Source organism: Cheilinus undulatus, linkage group 9 (genome assembly GCF_018320785.1).
Source record: "Cheilinus undulatus linkage group 9, ASM1832078v1, whole genome shotgun sequence".
In the NCBI taxonomy this organism is placed as follows: Eukaryota; Metazoa; Chordata; class Actinopteri; order Labriformes; family Labridae; genus Cheilinus; species Cheilinus undulatus.
The window spans coordinates 37,436,485-37,458,718 of record NC_054873.1 but is presented as its reverse complement, the minus strand read 5'-3'; the positions used below and the strand labels follow the sequence as shown (position 1 = coordinate 37,458,718).

The 22,234-nt window shown below is 39.0% G+C and overlaps 1 protein-coding gene across 1 annotated transcript; it reads left to right on the top strand.

The window, feature by feature from the left end:
* The first annotated feature begins 1,240 nt into the window (after positions 1-1,240).
* On the top strand, positions 1,241-21,988 carry LOC121515407 (carbohydrate sulfotransferase 6-like). The gene is made up of 2 exons (XM_041796162.1): positions 1,241-1,379; positions 19,564-21,988. Exon 2 carries the CDS (start codon positions 19,652-19,654, stop codon positions 20,846-20,848), a length of 1,197 nt encoding a protein of 398 aa, XP_041652096.1. The 5' UTR covers positions 1,241-1,379; positions 19,564-19,651; the 3' UTR covers positions 20,849-21,988.
* Positions 21,989-22,234: the final 246 nt, after the last annotated feature.

The following is a 22,234-nucleotide window of genomic DNA, read 5'->3' as shown; positions in this document are numbered from 1 at the left end:
ACTTAGGAAAACACAACATCTTCTCCGTCTTCGGGTGTGTAATGGTGGTTGGCAAAAAGAGACACAGGACAGGAGACAGTCGTGAAGTATTACGCTCACTGTACATCAGCGCGTCAGCTGTATCAGTGGATTTGGGACCTGAGGGGGACCGACGTTAAGTGTAAACACTCACAATTTTGGAGTTTTATACAAAATCTATACATTTTTATGATGTTGTTATGCTTCCAGTTTCAACCCAGTATACCCAAGAAGTCCTCTGAGATGTATGAATGAGAATTGGAGCAACAGGGAGGTTTGCAAATTGGGACATACATACAGACAGACAGACAGACAGATCTCCAATTATAGTAGTAAGACTTCAGGGCATTAATAGTAAAAAATATGTGATTTTTGGTCCATTTTATAACCTTTGAACAGTTTTATTATATATATGTGGTTTATAGCAGTTTTTTTAAAACTGAGCATCATTTTGCTTAAGTTAATTTTGAATGTAATATTTGTGATTTTTTTTTTTACATTTTTTGGTAGAATTACAAGAAAAAATAAGTGGTATTAATAGTGAAATATATATTCGAATTTACAACAGTATAATAGTTTTATTAAACTTAAATGAAATCAGTTTTTTAGGCCTGGTGGTTCACAACACAGTTACCTTTCATACAACAAACCTAAATGAATACTTACTATCATTTTACAAGAACTTTAAAGTTCCTCTTAACAGCTCTTTAGCCGAATAGGTCTTGGTTTCCTGTGATGAAAAAGAGAATTTGTAACCCTGAATACAGACTTTGTAATGCCTTTGTAGACTAAGGCTGCATACTTTGTTCCGTTGAGTAGCTAAGCACATCCTCCCAAGAGACCTTAAAGTATGCATACATTTTAGGCCTACTCCTAAAGTCCTTAGGTTAATAATCCTGATGGAAAATCATGCAGCATCATTCCAGTAACCTTTTCCTTGATTCATTCTAAGTTTACAGTTGAAATGATCACAGTGACTTTTGTGAGTTTAGAAGAATTACCTGGGTTTGTAATGCAGATTTCACCAACTTTTTATCCCATCACGGTGCAGGTGCTGAAACTGTGTCGAATTGGCTCAGGTCCCGCCTGCTCAGTCTTGTTCTACCCCCACCCACCATTACCCCCTCTATCCCCGACCACCAGCCCCGCCCAGCTCTCTGCCAGTCAGCCCAGCACACCCTCTGGCCACGTCTCAAAACACCGCTTTGTACACAAGCGGACGGTGGAAGTAGCCGAGCAGCTGCTGGACGGCACGGAGGGAAGGAGTGGAGGAGAGGAGAGCACCGCGGGGTGTTGGGACAGAGAGCGCTCTGACTGTTCTCTTTGGGCTACATGCAGCACGACGGACAACAAAGCTGAAGGTAAGAAGGTATTACTTTGCACTTGGGGAGTTTCAGAATACAAAGTACCCCGTCTTCTGTCCTCTTTAGCCGGGACCATTTTTTCCGCTCACCTTGGTGATTCGTGTTGCTCGTTTCCGTGAGACCGGGATAAAAAGCTCGCTGGAACACTTTTGGGAACAGCGCATCAGTTCTCTCACCCGTTTTGTTCCTAAGCGCCCACATATGAGGGTTTGGTGTTTGGCTAGTACAAAATAGATTTAATCTTGATGCAAACCAAGTTTTTTGGAAAGTTTCATGCTTGAACCCCAATGTGGACACAGGGGGCACCATAACACCCCCTATTTCATTCATGTGAAGTACAGCAAGTCCAAATCATTAAATAGATGACCGTTTTTCCTCATAATGCAACGATTCTGATCTTGATATGTGTATGAAAAGGCAAACAGAACCACTTCTGGATCCCCATAACAGTCTGTAGTGTCCTGGTCTGAGGCTTGGGTCTTCTCACATGGGAATAGCACAGGGTCATGGAGGTCATGGGAGACTGTGCGTTGAAAAAGGGCTTAAATGACAATACCTATGGGCTTACCGTCCTATTACACATTTATAATAAGGCCAATAAAAACTAATATATTTGTTCAGTATGGATTTTGGCAATTTGGATCTTCTCTTTAGTGTATCCATCTGTGATGAGAATTTGAAAAGAGAGAAGGACAGATAATAATCAGTTAAAGTGAAGCTGCAGTTACATGGCTGACACACAAAGAGCTTAATTCATTACATGCAAAACACTTTGGAAAGCCTTTGCTAAATATTCATCATTGAAATGCTGCATTTGCAACATGTGACAAGATGTAAACCTGTCATCATAACTAATTAATACAGATTAATATGTAAAACAGCTTTTGATCTTAGAAAACTGTATACCTTTCAGCATTTCCCATAGAATGATGCTATATTTGAGAGATCTGCCCTGCCTCTTTCTGTGCATTCATTTTTAGTTTCTGCTCTTTTTAGTGTTCGTCAACAGTATGTCATACAGGCGCTCAAATAACGTCACTCACCTTTTGAAAAATTTCACTTAATATTCAAAAATCATAGCATGCGAGGTGCATGCATGAAGACGTATTGTTTGGGAGTTAGTGTACAGCTATGGAAAGTGACTAATTACATTTACTGGACTTGCTGTAATTGAGGAGTGTTTTTGGGGTACTTGTACTTTTCTGAGTACATTCTGAAATCAGAACATTACCTCTTCTTAAGCAGGTTTTAACCAGAGTAGCCTTGTAGCCTACTTCACTTTGTCTGACGGGGTCTATTTAAGGGATTACTTGATTCAACAAATCTGTCGGTAATCAGGCCTGGGTGTGGCCAGCGAAATTGAACTCAGCTTTCCAAGAACTGTGGTTAATCACAGTTAACTCACAATTTACATGATTTTTTTCCCCTTTATGAATAAAATAAGTATTTGGAAACTGCATTTTGTATTTACTTGAGTTGTCTTTGTGAGATATTAAAATTGGTTTGATAATCCAAAAAATGTAAGTGTGATAAAAATGCAAAAAAAATCAAGAATCAGAAAGAGGGCAAATACTTTTTCACGGCACTGTAATTGTACTTTTACTTGAGTAGCCTACAATACTTTTGTACTTTTCCACCTCTGCTGACTACACTGTGACACATAATGAGAGAATGATTCCTCATCACATCCTAAAACAGCTGTTGTACAGAGCAAAGACTGGAGTGTTGATATCTCAGTGTTAAACATACAGAGTATATTGTAAACCCTAAAGTGTCATTTTAACAACATTCTGAGTTAAATGGTCTTCAGTGTATTTGACAGTGATGGTCCACCAGTGTTAGTTCAGCTCTGTAAAGAGTCAATTGATCTAGGCTCTGCCCACAGGCATTTCAAATCTAGGGGGTTGTGAGGGCAGAGTCTACCCTCATAACCCTGGGTAATGTGTTAAGATGTGTTTTATATGTGTTTAGATGTTGTGACCCCCTGCTGGGATTCCTTTGCTCATGCTTGTCGTTGTCGTTTATGTTACTAGACATATTTGCACCATGGATGAAGAATAGAGCATATTCTTCATCAGTATGCATTGCCTTGCTATGAGGTTCGCTCTGCTTTGTTCTTGCCATAGGAGACCCACCACAGCTCTGTCATATTGTAAAATATTTAACCCTTTAAAAGTGCAGTATATGTAGTGTGGACCAATATAGGCATTTGTTAAGTGTTTAATTTAACTCTACATGAGTTTAATCAACACTGTCAGTTTTGCTTTGTATTTTACTTTATTATAGAGGTGTGACAATACCTGAACAACCTGGTTGGAGATCTGTTCTCTTGCTGTGCTCACAAATAGATAGATCAGAAAAAGATCAAATTGTACCATTCAACTCCTCAGTTGCTACTCAGTACTCAATACTTATGAGTGAACTTTGAATTAAATTATTTTTACTTGTACTTGAGTAAACTTTTAGACTAGTAATCATACTTTTACTTAAGTTAATTTCAAATCTAAGTAACTGTAGTGTTACTTGAGTACAATAAATGTGTACTTTTTCCTCCTCTGGTAGTGAATCACAACCATAGAAGGTTACAGGATGGTGTTGTCAGCAGAAAAGGTGCAGAAAAAAATATGAGGCTTAATTTTTAACAGGAGACATTGCATGTCAATCAGTGCACGTACAGGAAGGGATGTACTAGTGGCATGTCTCTCTCACACTCACTGATGGTGATTATAAATTATTTTTTAAAATGACAGCAAATATAAATAGATGGGTTCAGATATATCAGGGTGGCTTACTTAAGCACCCGTGGGAAATACTGCCTTTTCCACTTATGTATGTCCTAACTAGTAATGCAAGTGCTCCAATTTTTTTCTCTTAAAAGTTAAAGGCCTCCTGCAGTTTCTGAAGTGTTCCTTTGATTTTTCATGATGTCAAAAGGTATTACTTAAATCAATCCTTTAATCACACTCACATGATCAACCAACCAATCAATCAATTACTCCAAAAATTGTGCGCAAGTGTAACATGCATCTCAGAGTACCTAACAAACAGAGCAGGGATTGGTCATACTGCTTTTTTAAAGTTTTATTTATTTATTTTTTTTACAAAAACCCAACACAAGTAACAGTGGCTACGCAAATTTATACTTATGCAAAGAGTCATCTACAGTGACTAGACAGACCTATAAATAGAACAAGAGAACTGAATGGAGCCAACCAAAGAAACAAACAGGTGATACAGACATAAGACTACAATTCCAACAATAATGATTAATAATAAATTATTACCAAATATTATTATTAATAATAATTATTAATTAATAATAATTACAATAATAGCAAAGATGTGCCAGAATTCAAGTTGTCGTTTAACCAGATACATGCTTACATGTATGTTGATGTGATGTCACATAGGGGGTAGAATACAAAAAATATTTTACAAACATAAGGTTAAATGTAGTGCAAGAAGAACAATTAAAGTGGCAGAGGTTGGGTAAAATACAGCAGCATCAGTTGATCCACCAGATATCAAGTGCAACATACAGTACACACAGTGCAAATATGACTGCAAACAGAGCTCACAAAGAAAACAAAACTTTACATAGAAGATAAGGAGACACTTTTCTGCATAATGTGCAAATTACTTGGGAGTAAAATGACTCAGTTGGATATTGTATGTGTCATAGAAAGTGAGAGCATATGTGATGAGGTGTCTGATGGTTTGAGTTGAGCCTGGCTTTGAGAGCCTGAATGCTGTGGTACTTTTTCCAGATGGCGTAAGGGCAGAGACACTGGGCGAGGGTGCTGCATGAGAACATTTGGTGCCTGGAACTTTTCTTCTGGATCCTCCAGAGAACCAATAGAGGAAACAACTTAGAAAGATAATGGCGAGTGTTTCCCAGTTTTACTGCTGTCAGGGTAACCTGAACGGATAGAAGTGTGGGAAAGGTTTAACTAAATTGTCATTAAGATAACAGTTTGGTTTAAGGTATACGCAGATATCAAAGCAGCATGTGAGGAAATTTCATTTTGTGTTAATATGAAATAGCCTTTAAAAAAAGCCATCTGGCTGGTTTTGTAGTGTTCTTGGTCTGGTTAGAATATGTGTTTGCTTTTTTAGCTGGTTAAAAGTGGGAGATCTTTGTTACTATGGAATTTCCAACAGCAATTTAAAGAATAGAGTAAGGTATGAGGTAGTGTGTCGATTTGTGGATATAACAACGGTAAGCCATTGTTGAAAGTATTTCTGTTACTTAACCTGACACCTACTTAACCTGAGAAAGCTTCAATAGAAAACGTTTGAGAAAAGGCAGAGGCTTTGAAAAAAACTAGGAATGTGATTGGATGAACTTGCTGTCTGTCACATCTCTACAGGCCAATCAGAGCAACATAACACATGACGTAGCAGCTATTGAGCTGCGCGTGCGCAGCTATGGGGAATAACGCACAACATGGTGACTTTAGACATGTAAGTACTCACTGCTGTTCTTTGTTCTTCTTTTAATGAAGAATTGTTGTCAAGTTCTGATAAAACTTATGCTTTAGCAGCATCCACGCTAACCGGGCCCAAACAGTTCAGATGGGAGCTTTGCAAAATGGATTTGCCCGTGAAAAACAAGGAAATGGGCGTATCCATCTGCTTTGCAAGGTTGTCTGTTACTACCATCATACACAATCTCAGCCAAGTTAACTTCCATCTCCAGAAAATCAATATGGCTGCGAAAGAGTGGAACTCCAGGCATAAAAAGGCCGTTGAGTGTCCAATGGATCACAAATTAGAGGGCCATGTTGGTTATGTCTGCTATTTTTTACAATCTATGATTGTGTAGAGACATTGAAATAGTAAATTTAAACTGCTTTACAATTACTTTAAGTGTTTCCCCTGGGGGGGGCGAGAAACGCTTAAAGGAATCATGGTGTTCCTGTGATTCTTTTTCAATATCTATAATTATTTATTTATGCATGTATAAATGACAGGGATGGAAATGAACTTTTTGTCTTCCTGTCACATCAGGAGTAACTTTAGGACTGTATCACCAATATTAAGTGTAAAGTTGACCTATGCTGTCAAAAAAGCCTCCCCACATGCAAATGAGTCTGACATCTGAAAAATTTAACAAATAAATAACCAAAAAATTATTTAGGAAATCGTTAATTGTAACATATAACATATTTATATTAGGTAAGAATGTACTTTGGTACATTTTCTTAATGATGATTGATTGTCCTCCACTGACTAGCTACTGATTTTCTCTCTCTTCACTATTATTACACACACACACTGCATGTCTCAGTCTCCACCTGATGTCTCTATGCCTGTGTGACCTGTGTGACCTTTTGTCAATACTCCTACGTTTATAAAGGTTGAAGAGCTTCTGTCGTAATCTGCATGTGGACAAGGTCTATTTACGAATGAAAATAACGATCATAAATACTGCCAAAAGTGTCAGGCGCTATGAGAAACATGCATGCGAGGAATAAAAGACAAAAGGGACCGTCCAGTTTATTGATCCTTGATGACTGACAGGTGACTGCTCAGTCTGTATAGGACCTGATCCCCTCTGATATTCAAGACAACCCTGCCCCCACACACCTGTGAGGGACCATGTTTCTGCCTGCTGTGGTGAGAAGACCGGGAGGGAGCTGGTGTGGACATGAGCTCAACACTTGCTAATTTTAACCATATTTCCCACCAGTTTGCGGCGTGATATATGGGGGATTTGCAGGATTTTCCTGCATTACAAGTGTCAGACTTGTTACAAGAATTTAATAAATTGTGCGCAATTGCTGCAGTCTCGTGCCAAAATCCAGCCCTCGTTTAACTATCTCGGACATAAAACAAGTGGGACATCAGCTCATTCAACTTTACAGGATAAATCTGTTGCATTGGAGAACTCTCTCTCATGATACTGAGTCAAAGCATCCCAGCAAACATTAGACCCCAGCTCTGACACAGGAAGGAGAGGGCGGGAATCTTTGGTCAGTCATGTGGGTTTGCTCAGCTCTGGTCATGGAGTCAAAGGGAACGAGCAGAAAACCGGGAATTAGAAATTAAATACATTCATGTAAACAAGATAAATAACCAAGCGGCAACCTCCGGTTCTGAAAAATGAAGCCAATGCGGAAGTGCAAAAAATTGTTATACTGCGAGTGTCCACTTGAGGCTGGCTGCGGGAACACCGGAAGTCCTGTCTGGACACATGTTAAACAGCCGGTTTTGACACTAGAAATAAACTGGTTTACAACCTGGTTCAAAACACCAAACATGTCTCATTAGCTAGTGTCTTATTGTGCTCCCACTGTACGGGGGGTGAATTTTTTTGTACCACAATCGTTTGGATTGTGTTTATGATGAAAGCTGATTGGCGCTTCTTATTTGATTGACAGATAGCTCAGCAGGCAGAGGCTCTGTTTCTGTCAACCGGAATGCTAGCTAGCAGGCTAACAGGAAGTTGCGCTTAGTGGGCGGGCCGTTAGGTTGATCCAAAGTTCGCTTGAGTCCGCGATTTCAATATGGAAGCCTCCATGGATTGGCTTCAAGAGCTGTTTGAGTCCTCCTATTGTAAGCAGATGACTGACGTCACACGGGTTTGTCCAATTCTTTCTACAGTCTATGTAAATAACATAATGCTTTTCAGTTTGCTCTATAGGTAAGGTATACTTAGATGACTTCTGTTTTGATCTGGCGCTATAGCTATAGAAAATACAAATAAATAAAATTCACTCAACATTCAAGGGGGGCGGGGCGCCCTCCTAATAGAATGGTAGGGGAAACACTGACTTGAATGACTTTATAGAAGGTTTGCCAAAGAAGTGATGTCAAACATGTGACGTGAAAATTGTGATGCTCCCACTTTTTTGGTGCTCAGTGCAAAACCTAAATGTGCCAGTTTCTTATCAGCTTTGACCAACCTACAAAAAAGTCTGTCCCCATCACAGATCGTAAACAAGACGTTGCTGCTATCACAGATAAGTCTTGCAGTTAGGTGATAGAGGGCCTTTCCGGTGTGTATTCCTGTTATCAGCAGCACTTTCAGCGATGGCTAACGATGTGCCAACATGTGCAGTCTAATGTTGCATTCAATTTGTCACCAGTGTTTACTTGAAGTGGCTGAACCTGCAGCACAGTGTAGAGCTATGTGGATCAGAGGTATGGGTATCTTGGGCCGTTTTTCATTGTCATGGGGTTGGATGTTGTAACTAGGATAAATTATAACATTGTTATAAATTCTGAATGGCCCAAATTACACTGTTGTGGCACGTCTGTTAAATTTTTAAGCAACATGTCAATTCACAAGTGACGAAGCGGTTACCAGTTTTATGGTGTATAATACATATTGGTGTATTAACCATTGCAGAAACATAAAAAATGGTTTTGGTAATTACAAATGCTGTTAATTTAGGGCAGCTGTGGCTTAAACCTTACTTTGGTTAGGGCTAGGGTGATCTAATAAATTTGTTAAGCACTGTATATTCTCATGTTTTTAATCAGCTGCATATGAAGAAAAGATGGATAAAGATGGATCAAAGATAAACTTTGATTGATTTTTCTTTTACATTTACTTGCGTGGATACAGACCAGTAACTTCACCTATACCCATGTAAGTTCTAATTCAAGTAGACTAACTTTACTTATATATACGTAGTTGTGGAATGAGTAATCCTCATTCCACCACCGCTGTCCAGCTTCAACCAAAGACTTCACAATCCCCCAGACACAGGTGCAGCAGACAACATAGGTCTGTTTGCAGAGGTGAAGTGGAGATGATCTGCAAGTAATGTAAAACTTTTAGGGACAAGGAGACATTCGAGCATGCATTTCTATGAGATGCTTAAGGTACAAGTGACATGACTACTTTTTGACCATTTTCAGCACATTTTACAGTACTATTATAATACTTAGAACTGTATTAATATGGTCACTATAGTTGTTTTCATATTAATATATCTAAACTCCTTTGTTATCTGTTGTCTGTTTCCACTTAACCATTTCTGCCCTTGTCAAGGCCTCTATTTGAGAGCTTGAAAAATATGTGGTATAAGTAAGAGAGAAGTTTTATTGTCAGTACAAAAAAAACTCTTAAACATTAAGTAATAAAAACATGACCGCCAATTTTCTAACCACATAAAAACAAGAACTTAATCTGGGTGGTTTTCTATATTTTTCACACTGCAATAGTCAGGTGTAATACATGAGAAGATATTGCAATGTCAGAATTACCAGAAGTGTTGTTGGCCTTACTTGACAAAATACAATTGAAGGGAGGAGCCCGCTTCATATGCCTCATCTAATTTCACTGTTGAGTTGTAAGGGCTATTGGGTACCATGTGGTAGGACAGGTAGAATCAGCATTGTCAGAATTTGAGGCTTTCATTTTGCTGTTTAGAGCCCATTTGTTGAAGCCAGTGAAGCTGTTTGGGTTTTGGTGGCAACTAAGGGCATGCAGTGGGTTAAGTAGGTATCAGGAGGTCAAAAGCCTTGGGATGAGGTTGCAATATGTGTGTGCATGAGGGTTGTCAGACTCCCTATTAAGAGCTTTCATTCATATTGGGACATATGTTTCTCTTGTTAATTTTTAAAGATTACAAAACTGGTCAGCTGTAGGTGATGTGACACTAAACAGATTCAGTTTCCACCAAGTAAGCAGCTGTTTGAGGTGTTTGTTGAAGAAAACTGCCTGACTGTGCCGTTTGTTTTTTTCTCTGAACACTGTTATCTTCCCACTGATGCTCACAGACGTTCAATGCAGCTGCATGACATCCTGAAACAACCCTGAGTGGCTTGTTGGGCAGATGTTACGTCATGAAAACAGCTGAGTAAAACCAGCAGCTCTATACAGCATCATGTTGGGCCCAGATCATTCAGATGTCAGGCCCTGTCATGGGAATGCAGTCCCCCTGAGGGACATACTAGCTGCTTGGTTACATGTTATGTACACCTGTGGATGTAGTTAAAGTCTTACCAGGAGCACCATGTTTTCTATGTGACGCCAGAGCTGAGCTGTTTTTTTGTTTAATGCATCCTTAAGATCTACAGGTACAAGTCACCTCCTGGGTCCATGAAGTCCAGCATAGCTGTGTGACATTATTCTGAGCATACACTTTGTCATGTGTTTGTTCAGAGCAAAGAGATCTAATTTTGGGTGTTGACCCCTGCCCTTCTCTGGGAAGAGAAAATACCTTGATAGAAACCACTCTGCTTGGTCAGTTCTATCCATGTACAGTAGCTCCCTTGTTTTGCAGAGAGAGTATTTTTCCCAGCAAAATGTAACTTTCTTTCTGCAAACAAATGATCACATTAACTTGTAGAAAAAGTGTAAGCAGAGTGTAAGGGGCATTGAGGACTTAGAACATTTTGAGGAGAGCAACAGGAAACATTAGACTGATTATGCACTGGTGAGAAAAAGTTACTTATTTTAGGTTCAAATCAAGTCATAAATCAAGGCAGATAGGCCAGACGCTGTGACCGTCATCACACAAACCCAGCAACCATCAGTGTCATTTTAGGAGAATGATGCAGTAGCTATGTGCAGGGGTTAGTTCTGCTGGAAGCTGAAAGCAATGGCTGCCGTCAGTGTAACTCGGATGTAGCTATAGCATAGTGGCAGTTTTATTAGAACTGGACCACATTTATTTATTAAAACAAGAGCAAAGAATGGCATTGAAAGCTTTTCATGATAGAAAAGATGTTGCTTGTCACTGCTTTGGCATAGGTTGGCGAAGCCTTACAGATGGAGTTTAGTTGTACTGTGAGCTGGTATAAATAATTGCTGCCACCCGTGTAGAAATTAAATTAGATGTAGCTATAGTGGCAGTTTTATCAGAACTTGACCACACGTCTTTATTAAAATAAAAGAACAGAATCACACTGAAAGCTTTATTTGACAGGGAGATATTTCCACTCTTACCCACAGTCTGGGCTTGAGTTTTATCCAACAACAAGCTCCAACATTCATAAACTGTGACAGTGCCTGTCTGTGGAGGTTACTACAGGAGCTGCACATGTCTACTACCTCATTTTGTCTTGTTGCACTGATTGGCCTATAATGAATGTGACAGACAGATCGTCCAATCAACTTTGGATATTTTTTTTTTTAAGTCCTGCCCATCTCTAGTGCTTTGTACAGGAGGTTTTCCAGATGAATGTGAAATATATTCCATGCAGCATATATGAAATGATGATATATGTAACAGTCTGTCTGGTGAGCTCAGGTTACTAATGTACATAAAACTCTCTTCAAAATCTTTCTGGAAGAGCTGCATGCGAGGATGCAAACAGCTGAATTTTCATCTAGATTTTACCCAGAATCATCCCTGACAGTCTTAAGACAGCCACATCTTAAGGAGTGCACTTATGAAAACAGGCAAAGTCAAGTCTCCAGCATGTATTGTTTTGATAAATGATAAATTACTTTAAAAATGACTAAAATAAATAAGAAACTAATGTTACTTAATGTAACAGGAAATATTTCCAGAATTATTAGACATACTGTACCATACTAAGTATAGGAGTTCATCTGTTGTCACTGTTACATGTGTTGGGTTGTGTGTAATGAGTGAGTGTTTGAGCAAGACACAGAGAGGGATTAAGCTCTGAAACAGAGGGGCAGCAACTTCTATGTTGAATGTAACTCTGTTTATAGAGCTTGTACAAACCATCTGAAGTTTAAAGAAAGTGACTATAGCACCAGGTGATCACCTGTATTGTATATCCCTTAAGCTGCCACATCTGTAGCAGCTTCATATGATGTAACGTGTTCTGGAATGTTCACGTATGTGCACCAGAGGTTTTGGCAGTGCTGGGCACTAAATCAAATTTTAATTTCTATCACAATTTTTACATGGAGGAGATGCTCAGACTTTACATGCAGAGTACTCAGTTAGGGGATTTAAACATTTTTTATTCAGGTTTGGAAAAAGATAACAAGAACAGAAAAAAATGCTTCCAAAAGCAAATATACATTTGCATATGATATGTGCAGAAAAAAGGTTAGAAAAACATTTACACACGTCTACATGTCTACATCTTCATGTACTGAATATTCCATAAATAGGTAAACATGTAGGGATGCATGACATTAGATTTCAGCTGACATCGACACCCCTGCACCCACAGGCCCATTCCAGCAGACATCAATACCTACACGGATTTCTAATTAGGAAGAAATGCAGTCAATGCACCAATACCGTATTTTTCCAGGCTAAGAACGAGAACTTTACTAACTGATACAGAGTACAAATATGAGTACCTAATAATACCATAACTACCTAACTTTGACAACATACTCACATAATTACAGGCTGACGTCATCTTTTGTAATTTATGAGTATGAGAATTTAGCCCTGGTATTAGCACAGGTACCCAAGACTGGTATCGATATGTGTGCATCCCTACAAATATGTATTTTGGACCCAAAACTTTAGCCCTCAACACACTCCTTAAGTTTAAGGATGAACAAAAAGAGACAAACCCTGGTCTCCAAAACACACCCCAAAGTTCAAAGAATAAGGATGAATAAAGAAAAAGACCTCTGCTGCTGACACAGGGCTGCTGGTCCTGCACAAAACCCCACAAACCTAACTGTCCAATACAGCTGACATCTACAGCCAACATAGGCAGGACCCTTCATATCTACTGATATGGCAATCCCACCTTTAAGATTTTTGGTTTTCATGCAACATTACAGAAGTGGTACCATGATTTGCTTTAGGTCATGTGACTTACGTCACACATTATGTGATGTGACTATTGTGCTGTTGTGCAGGCGCACATCAGCGTTACAGTTGTAAACCTGTATATCATTCAGCCCTAAGAAACTCAACACAATACTTTATTCTCTCACAGGAGATTTGTTATCACAGCTTACACTGTTGGTTGACAAGATCCATTCAAGCATACATAAGTAAAAATAATGAGTAGAAACACACATAACAGTATCATTTAACAGTCAATGGGACAATTTCAGCTTCATATGCAGAGGGAACAAAGCTCTTTTTGAAGTGTGGGCTTTTCTAGGTCAATGATGGAGTAAAAGAGAAGTGTGAATGATTGGATGAGGGTCCTGGGCTAAAGTGAGCACTCTGATATCATAACTTTGTTGTTGTTTGTTATCTTTTTGGGTTTTTTTTTGAGGCAATGCATGTAAAAAAATGTTTTATTTCTGTTTGCAGCTGTTACCATTGTAAAAATGTACAAGGGATGAGGTAAGACAGACAGGGCTCTGAGTTAGCAAAAACTGGCTTTTCCTAGAGCTGTTTTTTAATGTCAGTGATGTGTTGTTGAAGGCGAGTTATTATTCACAGTGAGTGCACGGTATTTGAAAGAACTGACCAGTTCAGCAGTTTGGTATTTAATGTATGTGGGGTTATGAACTGTGGAGTGAACCAGGGGTCAAACATTACAAAAATTAAATATTGGCCATGAGTCCCAAACCCTGAGTTCTAGTCGGATCAGAAGTCTACCGAGGACAAGTCTAATTTAAGTCTCAAGTCACATCTTTTGTATGACTTCAGTGCAGCCTGAGTCGTCTCAAACTTGACCCCCCTTCTCTCCTGTCAGGGCCATTGCTCTTCTAGATGAATGTGCAAAGCAACTATGTTGATGCAGGCAGAGGTCTGCAACTATGGGCTGGGTTGGATGAGGTTGAGAATGTCATATTCTTTTGCCTGGTAGGCCAGCAACAGTGATGATATGTACAATGCCTTCTGCAATATGGCTACTGTTGTTTAACATTTTCCTGTCAGCACTACTGGGAACAATAAACTTTTGAAGGCAGGGAGGGGCCTGTACAGGTCATGGTGGACTTCTGTGAGAGGTGGAGGTGAGCTGCCAGCAAAGTTTTTAGCAGTTGACAGATTTTGCTCGGACCTGCCATGGGTAGGCCAAACTTTCCTGCTGCTGGACACCTTGCAGCTGCAACACGCTTCAGTGTGAACACGTGTGAGGTCTTAATGCAAGACATCAGTTCAAGTTTATTCTATCATCTTTTTAAGAGTTTTACCCTCTCATTACTACTCCTGCAGTCCACATGTCAGGTTGTTCTAACCTGTATAAGTCAACTGAACAGTTATATCCATTCAGTTGACTTAACTGTTAAACACTGTCACCATTGCTAAATGATCACAAGTTGCTTTAACACACTATTTATCATACTATTCACATTGAAGTTACAAGTCAGAATGTTTCATGATCTTGTTTTTTACTTAATTTGATAAATGTTAAAGTTTGGATATAAAGTTGACTCTTGCTTTAAGAATTAAATCCGATATAAAAGCATCTGTCTTTCTATACTAACTTAGTGTAAATAAATAAAACTTGATAGTATGTGCTGTACATGTAAGCCACAGTAGCTTTGGATGACTACAGAGCTTGAATGTAGTGAGGGAAGTAAAGAGAGAGGGAAGAGGATCTGTCATGATGTCTGGCTGTTTATCTTTGGGTCCTAAGGGCCTGAGGGTGAGCAGCTCATGTTGAGACTTGTTGAATAAGCTCAACAGATTATGGAAGGGTTGCATAGATCTTCTCTGTCAACAGTGATCTTGGTCTCTGGAGAGATGAGAGTTCAATTTTTGCTCTTTTTTCTGTTTGCTCTTTTTTGATTAAATTCATTTAAAAGCTTGGGTAGGGGATGTGCTGGTCCCTACCTTTAATCTGCACTTGAAAGAATTTCTCCTTCAGTGCAGCGTTGTATCCTCCCACAAATGCCTTTTCTCCAGTCAGAATACTTTTTAATGTTCAACTTAAACTTCTATTTTAGAAAGACACACAAAGCAATAACAAATCATGACTTTACACAGATTTTTAAGATCATAAAACCATCATTTTGAACTTAAGGATTTAAACACAGCCACAGCAGCATGTGGAACATGTGGATGGCAGCCTTTTGGCATTCCTCGGGAATTTATATTCCTGCTCACTCCACACTTGCTGATTAGCAGGTGATAAAGCTAAAAGCATGCATATTACTCATAGAAGAGGTCTTAAAGTCCCACATTAATTTAGGGGGCTAAAATGACTTTACGTCAGTAGAATGGCATTTAGGCATGGATGTCAAGTACTGTTTATGTTCTACATTAGTACATGACCAGTCAGTGCAGAATGATGATAAGCTTCTACACAAATGATGCCTTTGGTGGTTCTTCTGTTACATTTACACTTCAGGTGTAGAGAAACACTGGGACTTCACTGTTGTGTTATAAAGATTAAATATGCTGGCTCAGATTAATGATTAAATGCACATACAACAATAAAGGGTACAGTCACTTTTTGAGACATTTTACTAACACAATATTTTGTACAATGGGATTTGTGATTTCTGTTACATGGTTTGGGTTATCATATATTTTTTTAACATGCACTGAGGCGCTATGGATACAAGGACAAAAAGTGTTATTTTGTGGTCCTACTTGGTTACTAGTTTTGTTTTTTGATTTTATTCATGTCAGAGATTCCAGTCATGTTGTATAAGCTGATATTTAAATGTAGTTCAGTCCTAAAACTATAGCCCTTAAAAACTAAATTTATAGTTCAATGATCAATAAATTAACAAATTTCAGTCCTGAAAATACACTTTAAAGAGAATTTCATCCTGTGGTTTTTTAACCCACACAAGCTATAATTCATTCTTTATTTTAAACAGCACAACATGGATATGTTAAAGTAGGTTGGAACAATTCTGAAAAATATTTAACTGCAATTATTTTGACTCACATTGCAAATTCGATGTAAATTGTTGTTAGAAGGGAATGATCATTTTCAATGTTATTCTCATTTTGGTTTAGAATAACTTAGAAAAAAAGGTTTTTGCGAACTATACAAAAAAATAAATCTTTTTTTCTAAATTTTACTCTAAAAAGATGTTTGCATGTTGGGTGGAACATATCTCTACCACAAAAAGTTGTATCAAACTGCTATTTTGACACTTTCTGGTTATAGAAATATTGCACCTCTTGCAATTTGTAAGAAAAATAAATAAATAAATAAATTGTCCAGTCCTATTAAAGAGTTGGGAGTATGATGAGTTAAGACAAAGACTTCAGCTGAAAATGTTTTGGTCCCACCTAAAACTCTTTTTTCTCCATTTATTTGTTTGTACGACAAATATTTACAGCTGATATAGGCACATTTTTATGGCCAAAATATTGGTGGTATATACTGGCAGGAATATGCATATCCAATATCATGCCAATAATATTGTGCATCCATCAAATTCAGCTGTTAAATATCATTATGTTTATATCTTACAAGCAAAGTAGCTGAGTACCAGCTTGTTTTGGTCTGAGGAGAGTGTGCTGGGGCTGCAGTTCTATGACTGCTACCTTCTGCTGGCATTTTTGTTAACTGCACCATTGGGGTATATGTGTATATACTGCTGTCATAGTGACATGGCCATATAGATTCTGTAAAATATGTACTGATACGCTTTTTGGCAAGGTGCATGTAATGGTGTATTGTCATACTGATTTTTTGAGCATAGGCCTAATTTAGACCCCCCCCTTACTTTTTTCAGTTTTCTTATGTTGCAGCCTCATGCTACAGTTGGAAAAATAAATTATTAATCTGTTCAGTACCCCATCGTGACAAAGTTAAAACAGAATCTTAGATTTTTCAGACTTTGCAAAAAACTCCAAATGAGAGCCAAACAGGCTGTTTCTGCTCTACAGGCAGTTCCTTTGACCTCATGGCCTGATTTTTGCTCTGAATCTGATATGCTATGTCAGCTGTGAGGCCTTCGTTGGAGAGATATGTGCCTTTTCAAATCATGTCCAATCAATTTAATTTATCACAGGTGAACTCCAATCAAGGTGAAGAAACATCTCAGCAATGGTTGAAAAAAATGGGAGGCACATTAGCTAAATTTTGAGTGTTGTTGCAAAGGGTCTGAATATATGTGTCACTGTGATATTTTAGTGTTTTATTTTCAATAAATTCACAAAAAAATTAAAATTCTATTTTTACTTTATCATGATTGTGTACTGACTGTAGATTAATGAGAGAAAAAAAATACATATTTTAACTGTAGCATCAGGCTGCAGCAAAAAAAAAAAGAAAACAGTTAGGGGACTCTGTTTTACTTTCTGAATGCACTGTAAATCACTTAAAACTGATTGAGAGACTCCTTCCCCATCAAATGCTGTGACCATGAACCGGTGCAACTGCTATTGTTACACTATTTTAGGAAAGACATTATAGGCATACATTCATATGTTTGGAAGTTAGTCATTAGTCAAGCATAGCTGAGAGATGATTAACATTCAGAATTATTCGTACTACAAGTATTAACAGCACTTCCCTCTGCAACAGACTGAAAAACTTCACACCTCAAGTTCACACAGATGTGGCCTCTAATTATAGTTTATAATGAACAGAGCAGTAAGAAGACATTCATTCAGCACAGAGGAGAAGCAGATGTGAGGACATTGCTGACCATAAACACATGCTAGCAAGCCAAGCTGACTGCTAAATGTTTCTTGTGACAATCTGAAAAATGGCAGCACTTACATACAACTGCTGTTGCTGGGTCACAGACTCTTGGTACCTTTTTCTGAGGGTCGGTATAAAAGCAAACCCCGGCCTCAATGTTAGAGCTGGCCTGGATGATGTGGTTAACACAAACAAGCTAGCACCAACTTTAGCCAACACGTTATTGTTAGAAAACAAACAAAATAATGCAGCCACTATTTCTTTGGACCTCCAGAGCCGAGATGGAATAGATTTGAGTTGGTTTTTGATACCAACAGCAGAGCAGTTAGCGGATCTCACGCTCACATTTAGCATTTTCACCCTGCAACACCAGTAAACAACAAGTTGGAGGAGGGAGTTGTGCTGCTTGAGGAGTTGGAGTGGATTTCATGCTCCTATGCAAATCACTCCTGTTATTATGTAATGCCCAAAAGCCAGTGCAAAATGGCTCATTTTGGGTGTGTTTTCAAGTAATTGGACAATAGAAAAAAATTAGAGGCATTTCTACTTCCATATTCACAGGTTGTTAGTCTGGAGGATGACTGAATTGTACACGTTGCAGCAGATTTTTCTTTGTATGGGTCCTTAACGGTAAAGTGCGAGTATATAATGTTGATGAAAAAAGAAAATGGCTGAAATTTTCACAGTTATGAAAATCATTTTAAAACCTAAACAGCTTAAAAGGGAAAAGTTAAAAGTGATATGAGGAATAAAAAGGCCATCATGACAAAGGGATTCTTCGTGGTAAAAATCAAGTTTTTAACCTTGATAACTTTCCTTTTGCCAGAAGAAGTTTGATAATTTGGAACCCAAAAACAAGGATCAGTTTAGAGCCCCTCCTCATTTTACTTAAAGGCATATTTGTATCTTTGAAGTTGGGTTGTATAAGGTACATGGCAATAGTAGAGCCATTAGCATCACATCACTGACACAGAGGTGTTAGTTGTACTCAGGAACTGATACAGAAATACACAGCTGTGGAAAATGATGATCAAGCTGTCTGCCTCATGAGCTTGTGGGACTATTGCTAGGAGAGAAGCTGTTTTTGATTCTGCAGGGGGAGAGAGGGCAGTGATCTGTGTAACCTTTTAAAGTGGTACGTGTGATTCAAACAGCTTTAACTCAACAAAATTTGTCACTGCAGTCTATACTGGTGCAGGAAGTTATTTTAACATTGAAAGTAGTGTTTTATGAAGTAATGTTTAACCAAAGAGATGACTTGGATGACATATTAAGAAAGAGGCAAACAGAAGACTAACTGTCCGTAACTTGGCAAAATAAAAAAAAAATCAATTTTCCATGAGAAATTAGCAAATAAAAGTAGATCCAGGAGACATTATCCCAACAGGACAAATCCACAGGCACATTTTTGGGTGGGCGGTCCACATGAGATAGATATTTGTGTAGCTATATATTTCAAGGCTATCAGTGCAGTGTTTGAGTCTGCAGACCTTATGTATAATGATAAACCAAACAAAAAAGACTCCTAATGCTAATCCATATTAATTATATAAATGATAACAAAACCAGTAAATTACAGCATATTGGTTGTCCAGTTGTTCAGGAATTGCAAATAATAAGATGTTTATTATGATGATATTACTATTATTATTAATGTTCATTACAAATAAACCCAAATGGTTCCTTGTTTGTTTCACTGCTTAAACTTTATTTTCTTTCTCTCTCCCTCTTTTTGTCTCATTTCCTCTTATCATTGCTTCAGTTCTCTCACTCTCTTCCTGTCTTCTATGCAGCACAAAGAACAAAAAGGCGAGGCATCTTCATATAACTGACAGAGATCCTGAGCCATCATGCCTCGCTGCAAAGTGAACCTCAGCACCATGATTTTCCTGGTCATCCTGCAGGGAGCCGCCGTGGTCCTCTTTTGTGGCTGGTACATGGAGCTGAATCCCTGCAGCTCGGCACCCCCAAATGGCAAAGTTCATGTTCTGCTCCTGTCATCATGGCGATCAGGTTCATCCTTCCTGGGTCAGGTGTTTAGTCAACACCCATCTGTGTTCTACCTTATGGAGCCCGCTTGGCATGTGTGGACTAGACTGCAGAAACCGGGTGCGAGGTTGCTCCGGATGGCAGTTAGAGACTTGCTACGGAGCGTGTTCCAGTGTGACCTCTCTGTAATGGAGGCCTACTTGCCTGATCAATACAACGTGTCCAACTTGTTTATGTGGTCCCAAAGTCGAGCTCTGTGCTCGCCACCAGCTTGTTCACTCACACCACGCAACCAATTCAGCAACCAAACTTCGTGCAAGCAGGTATGTGATGCTCAGGGTCTGCAGCGAGTGCAGGATGCCTGCAGTACCTACAGCCACGTGGTGTTAAAAGAGGTACGATTCTTTGAGCTGGAATCCCTCTACCCGCTCTTACAGGACCCAAACATGGATCTTCGCATCATCCACCTGGTCCGAGATCCCAGGGCAGTTTTGAAGTCTCGTGAAGAGGCAGCCAAAGCCCTCATAAGAGATAGTGCTATAGTGTTAGAACAAAGAAACGTACCAGCAGCAGAGGTGCAGTATCAAGTCATGCAGGAGATCTGCCGCAGCCATGTGCGCATCAATGAGAGAGCCATCATGAAGCCTCCCCCCTTCCTCGAAGGCCGCTACAAAATGGTCCGTTATGAGGATGTTGCCCGCAACCCACTGGAGGAGATAAATGCCATTTATGATTTCGTAGGTCTGGAAATGACTAAAGAGTTGAAGGAATGGATCTACCGTGTTACCCATGGGAAAGGCAAAGGTACCAAGAAAGAGGCCTTCAAAATTACATCAAGAAATGCTGCTGATGTCTCCCAGGCTTGGCGTAGTATACTTCCACATAACAAAGTCAAACGAATTCAGGAAGTGTGTAAAGGGGCCATGTCTTTGCTTGGGTACAGGACAGTTTACAGTGAAAAAGAGCAGAAAAGCTTGGACATAGACCTTCTTGTGCCACGGGAACCATATCAGTTCAGCTGGTTGCCAACAAAAACAGAGGGTCCGGGAACCGTTTAAAACATGAATTACAAAGACACCAAGACATTGGAGTGAAGTCTGTATTCTTTGTGCTTGAAGATTGTTACTGCAAAGGGCATGATGTCCACTTGAACTGTGATGAGTTTGCACCCTTACTTGACTCAGATTTTGGTCAGTCAAATCTGATTTGGTCTCACTTGTTTGATAGACACTTTTAGGGTTGTTTCATTTTTATATTAACTCAGAGCCACACAAATCTCCACTATCAGCCCTCAACAGTTTTATCTCAGTTTTCTCAGTTCATCTCAGTTTTAAGCTCGCCAGTTGTTTAAGTCTTTTCATTTACTCAAGTTCAATTTACCCACACTAGGAATTTGAGTTAGTTTCATGCCTGGATCAGACTCCACAGTTTGTTTTGTCTTTTGTCATGGCACCATGTCAGATTACAGATCAAAAATGTCCTGTCTGGTCTAACAACATTAGAAGTGTGATCCTGACCAACCATCAAATGCTGTTGTTATGACTGTCTTTGCAATGATGGGATTTCATAGGTTGTTTGGTTCTTAGGTCAGGAGGTGTAAATCACAGCCACTGCAGAGGCCCTCTGTGTGTCTGAAAAGTTTGAAACGATGAAAAAGGAACTATTGTGGATTCGTCCTTTTCGGTCAAGAAGAGAAAAATATGGACTGGCTGGTCTTTAAATTAAACTTGAGGTACGGATGGAATGATGTCTGGCTATGCTAGCTTCACTGTATGCAAACAAAAGATGGCCCAGAGGGAAAACATTTGAGTGTAGGAAATTGTGTAATGTCACTGATAAACAATGATACAAAGATAGGTAACGAATGCTATCGTGTTGGTGAGCATCAGTAAACACATTGTTGATGTTAGGGTGTTAAATGGAAAATGCAAAAAAACATTTGGGCATGGCAGTCTTGTTGATTTGCCGCCTTGGTACATCTTGGATGCATTGTTAATTATGTCACACTACATTTGTCAGACTCAGTGTTTATATTCAGACCAACATTTGACGATAGGCTGCAACAACACGATCAGGCCAAACTCCAGCTGTTTCCTTGTCGTCTGATCAGATCTTAAGAGCTACTGTTAACAACTTTGCAGCTCCCTCTAGCCACACAGAAGAGTATAAGAAAAATGTAAACTTTTTCACTGATTAATTTAAAAGGCTTTTTGCCTTTATTTTGATCCACCCTTATTTTGATAGGATGGCTGAAGATATACAGGAAAAATGGGGAGGGAGACTGGGGGGGGAAGACAAGCACCAAACAGCTCCAGGATCTGGAAGCAATATAACCAGTGCATCGAGGACTCTAGCCCATGTATATGAGCACCTAGGCTGCTGAGTGAGCTAAACCGGAGCCCAGAAATTTAATTCTGTACCTTGAAATGAGCGTATTCTGAGTA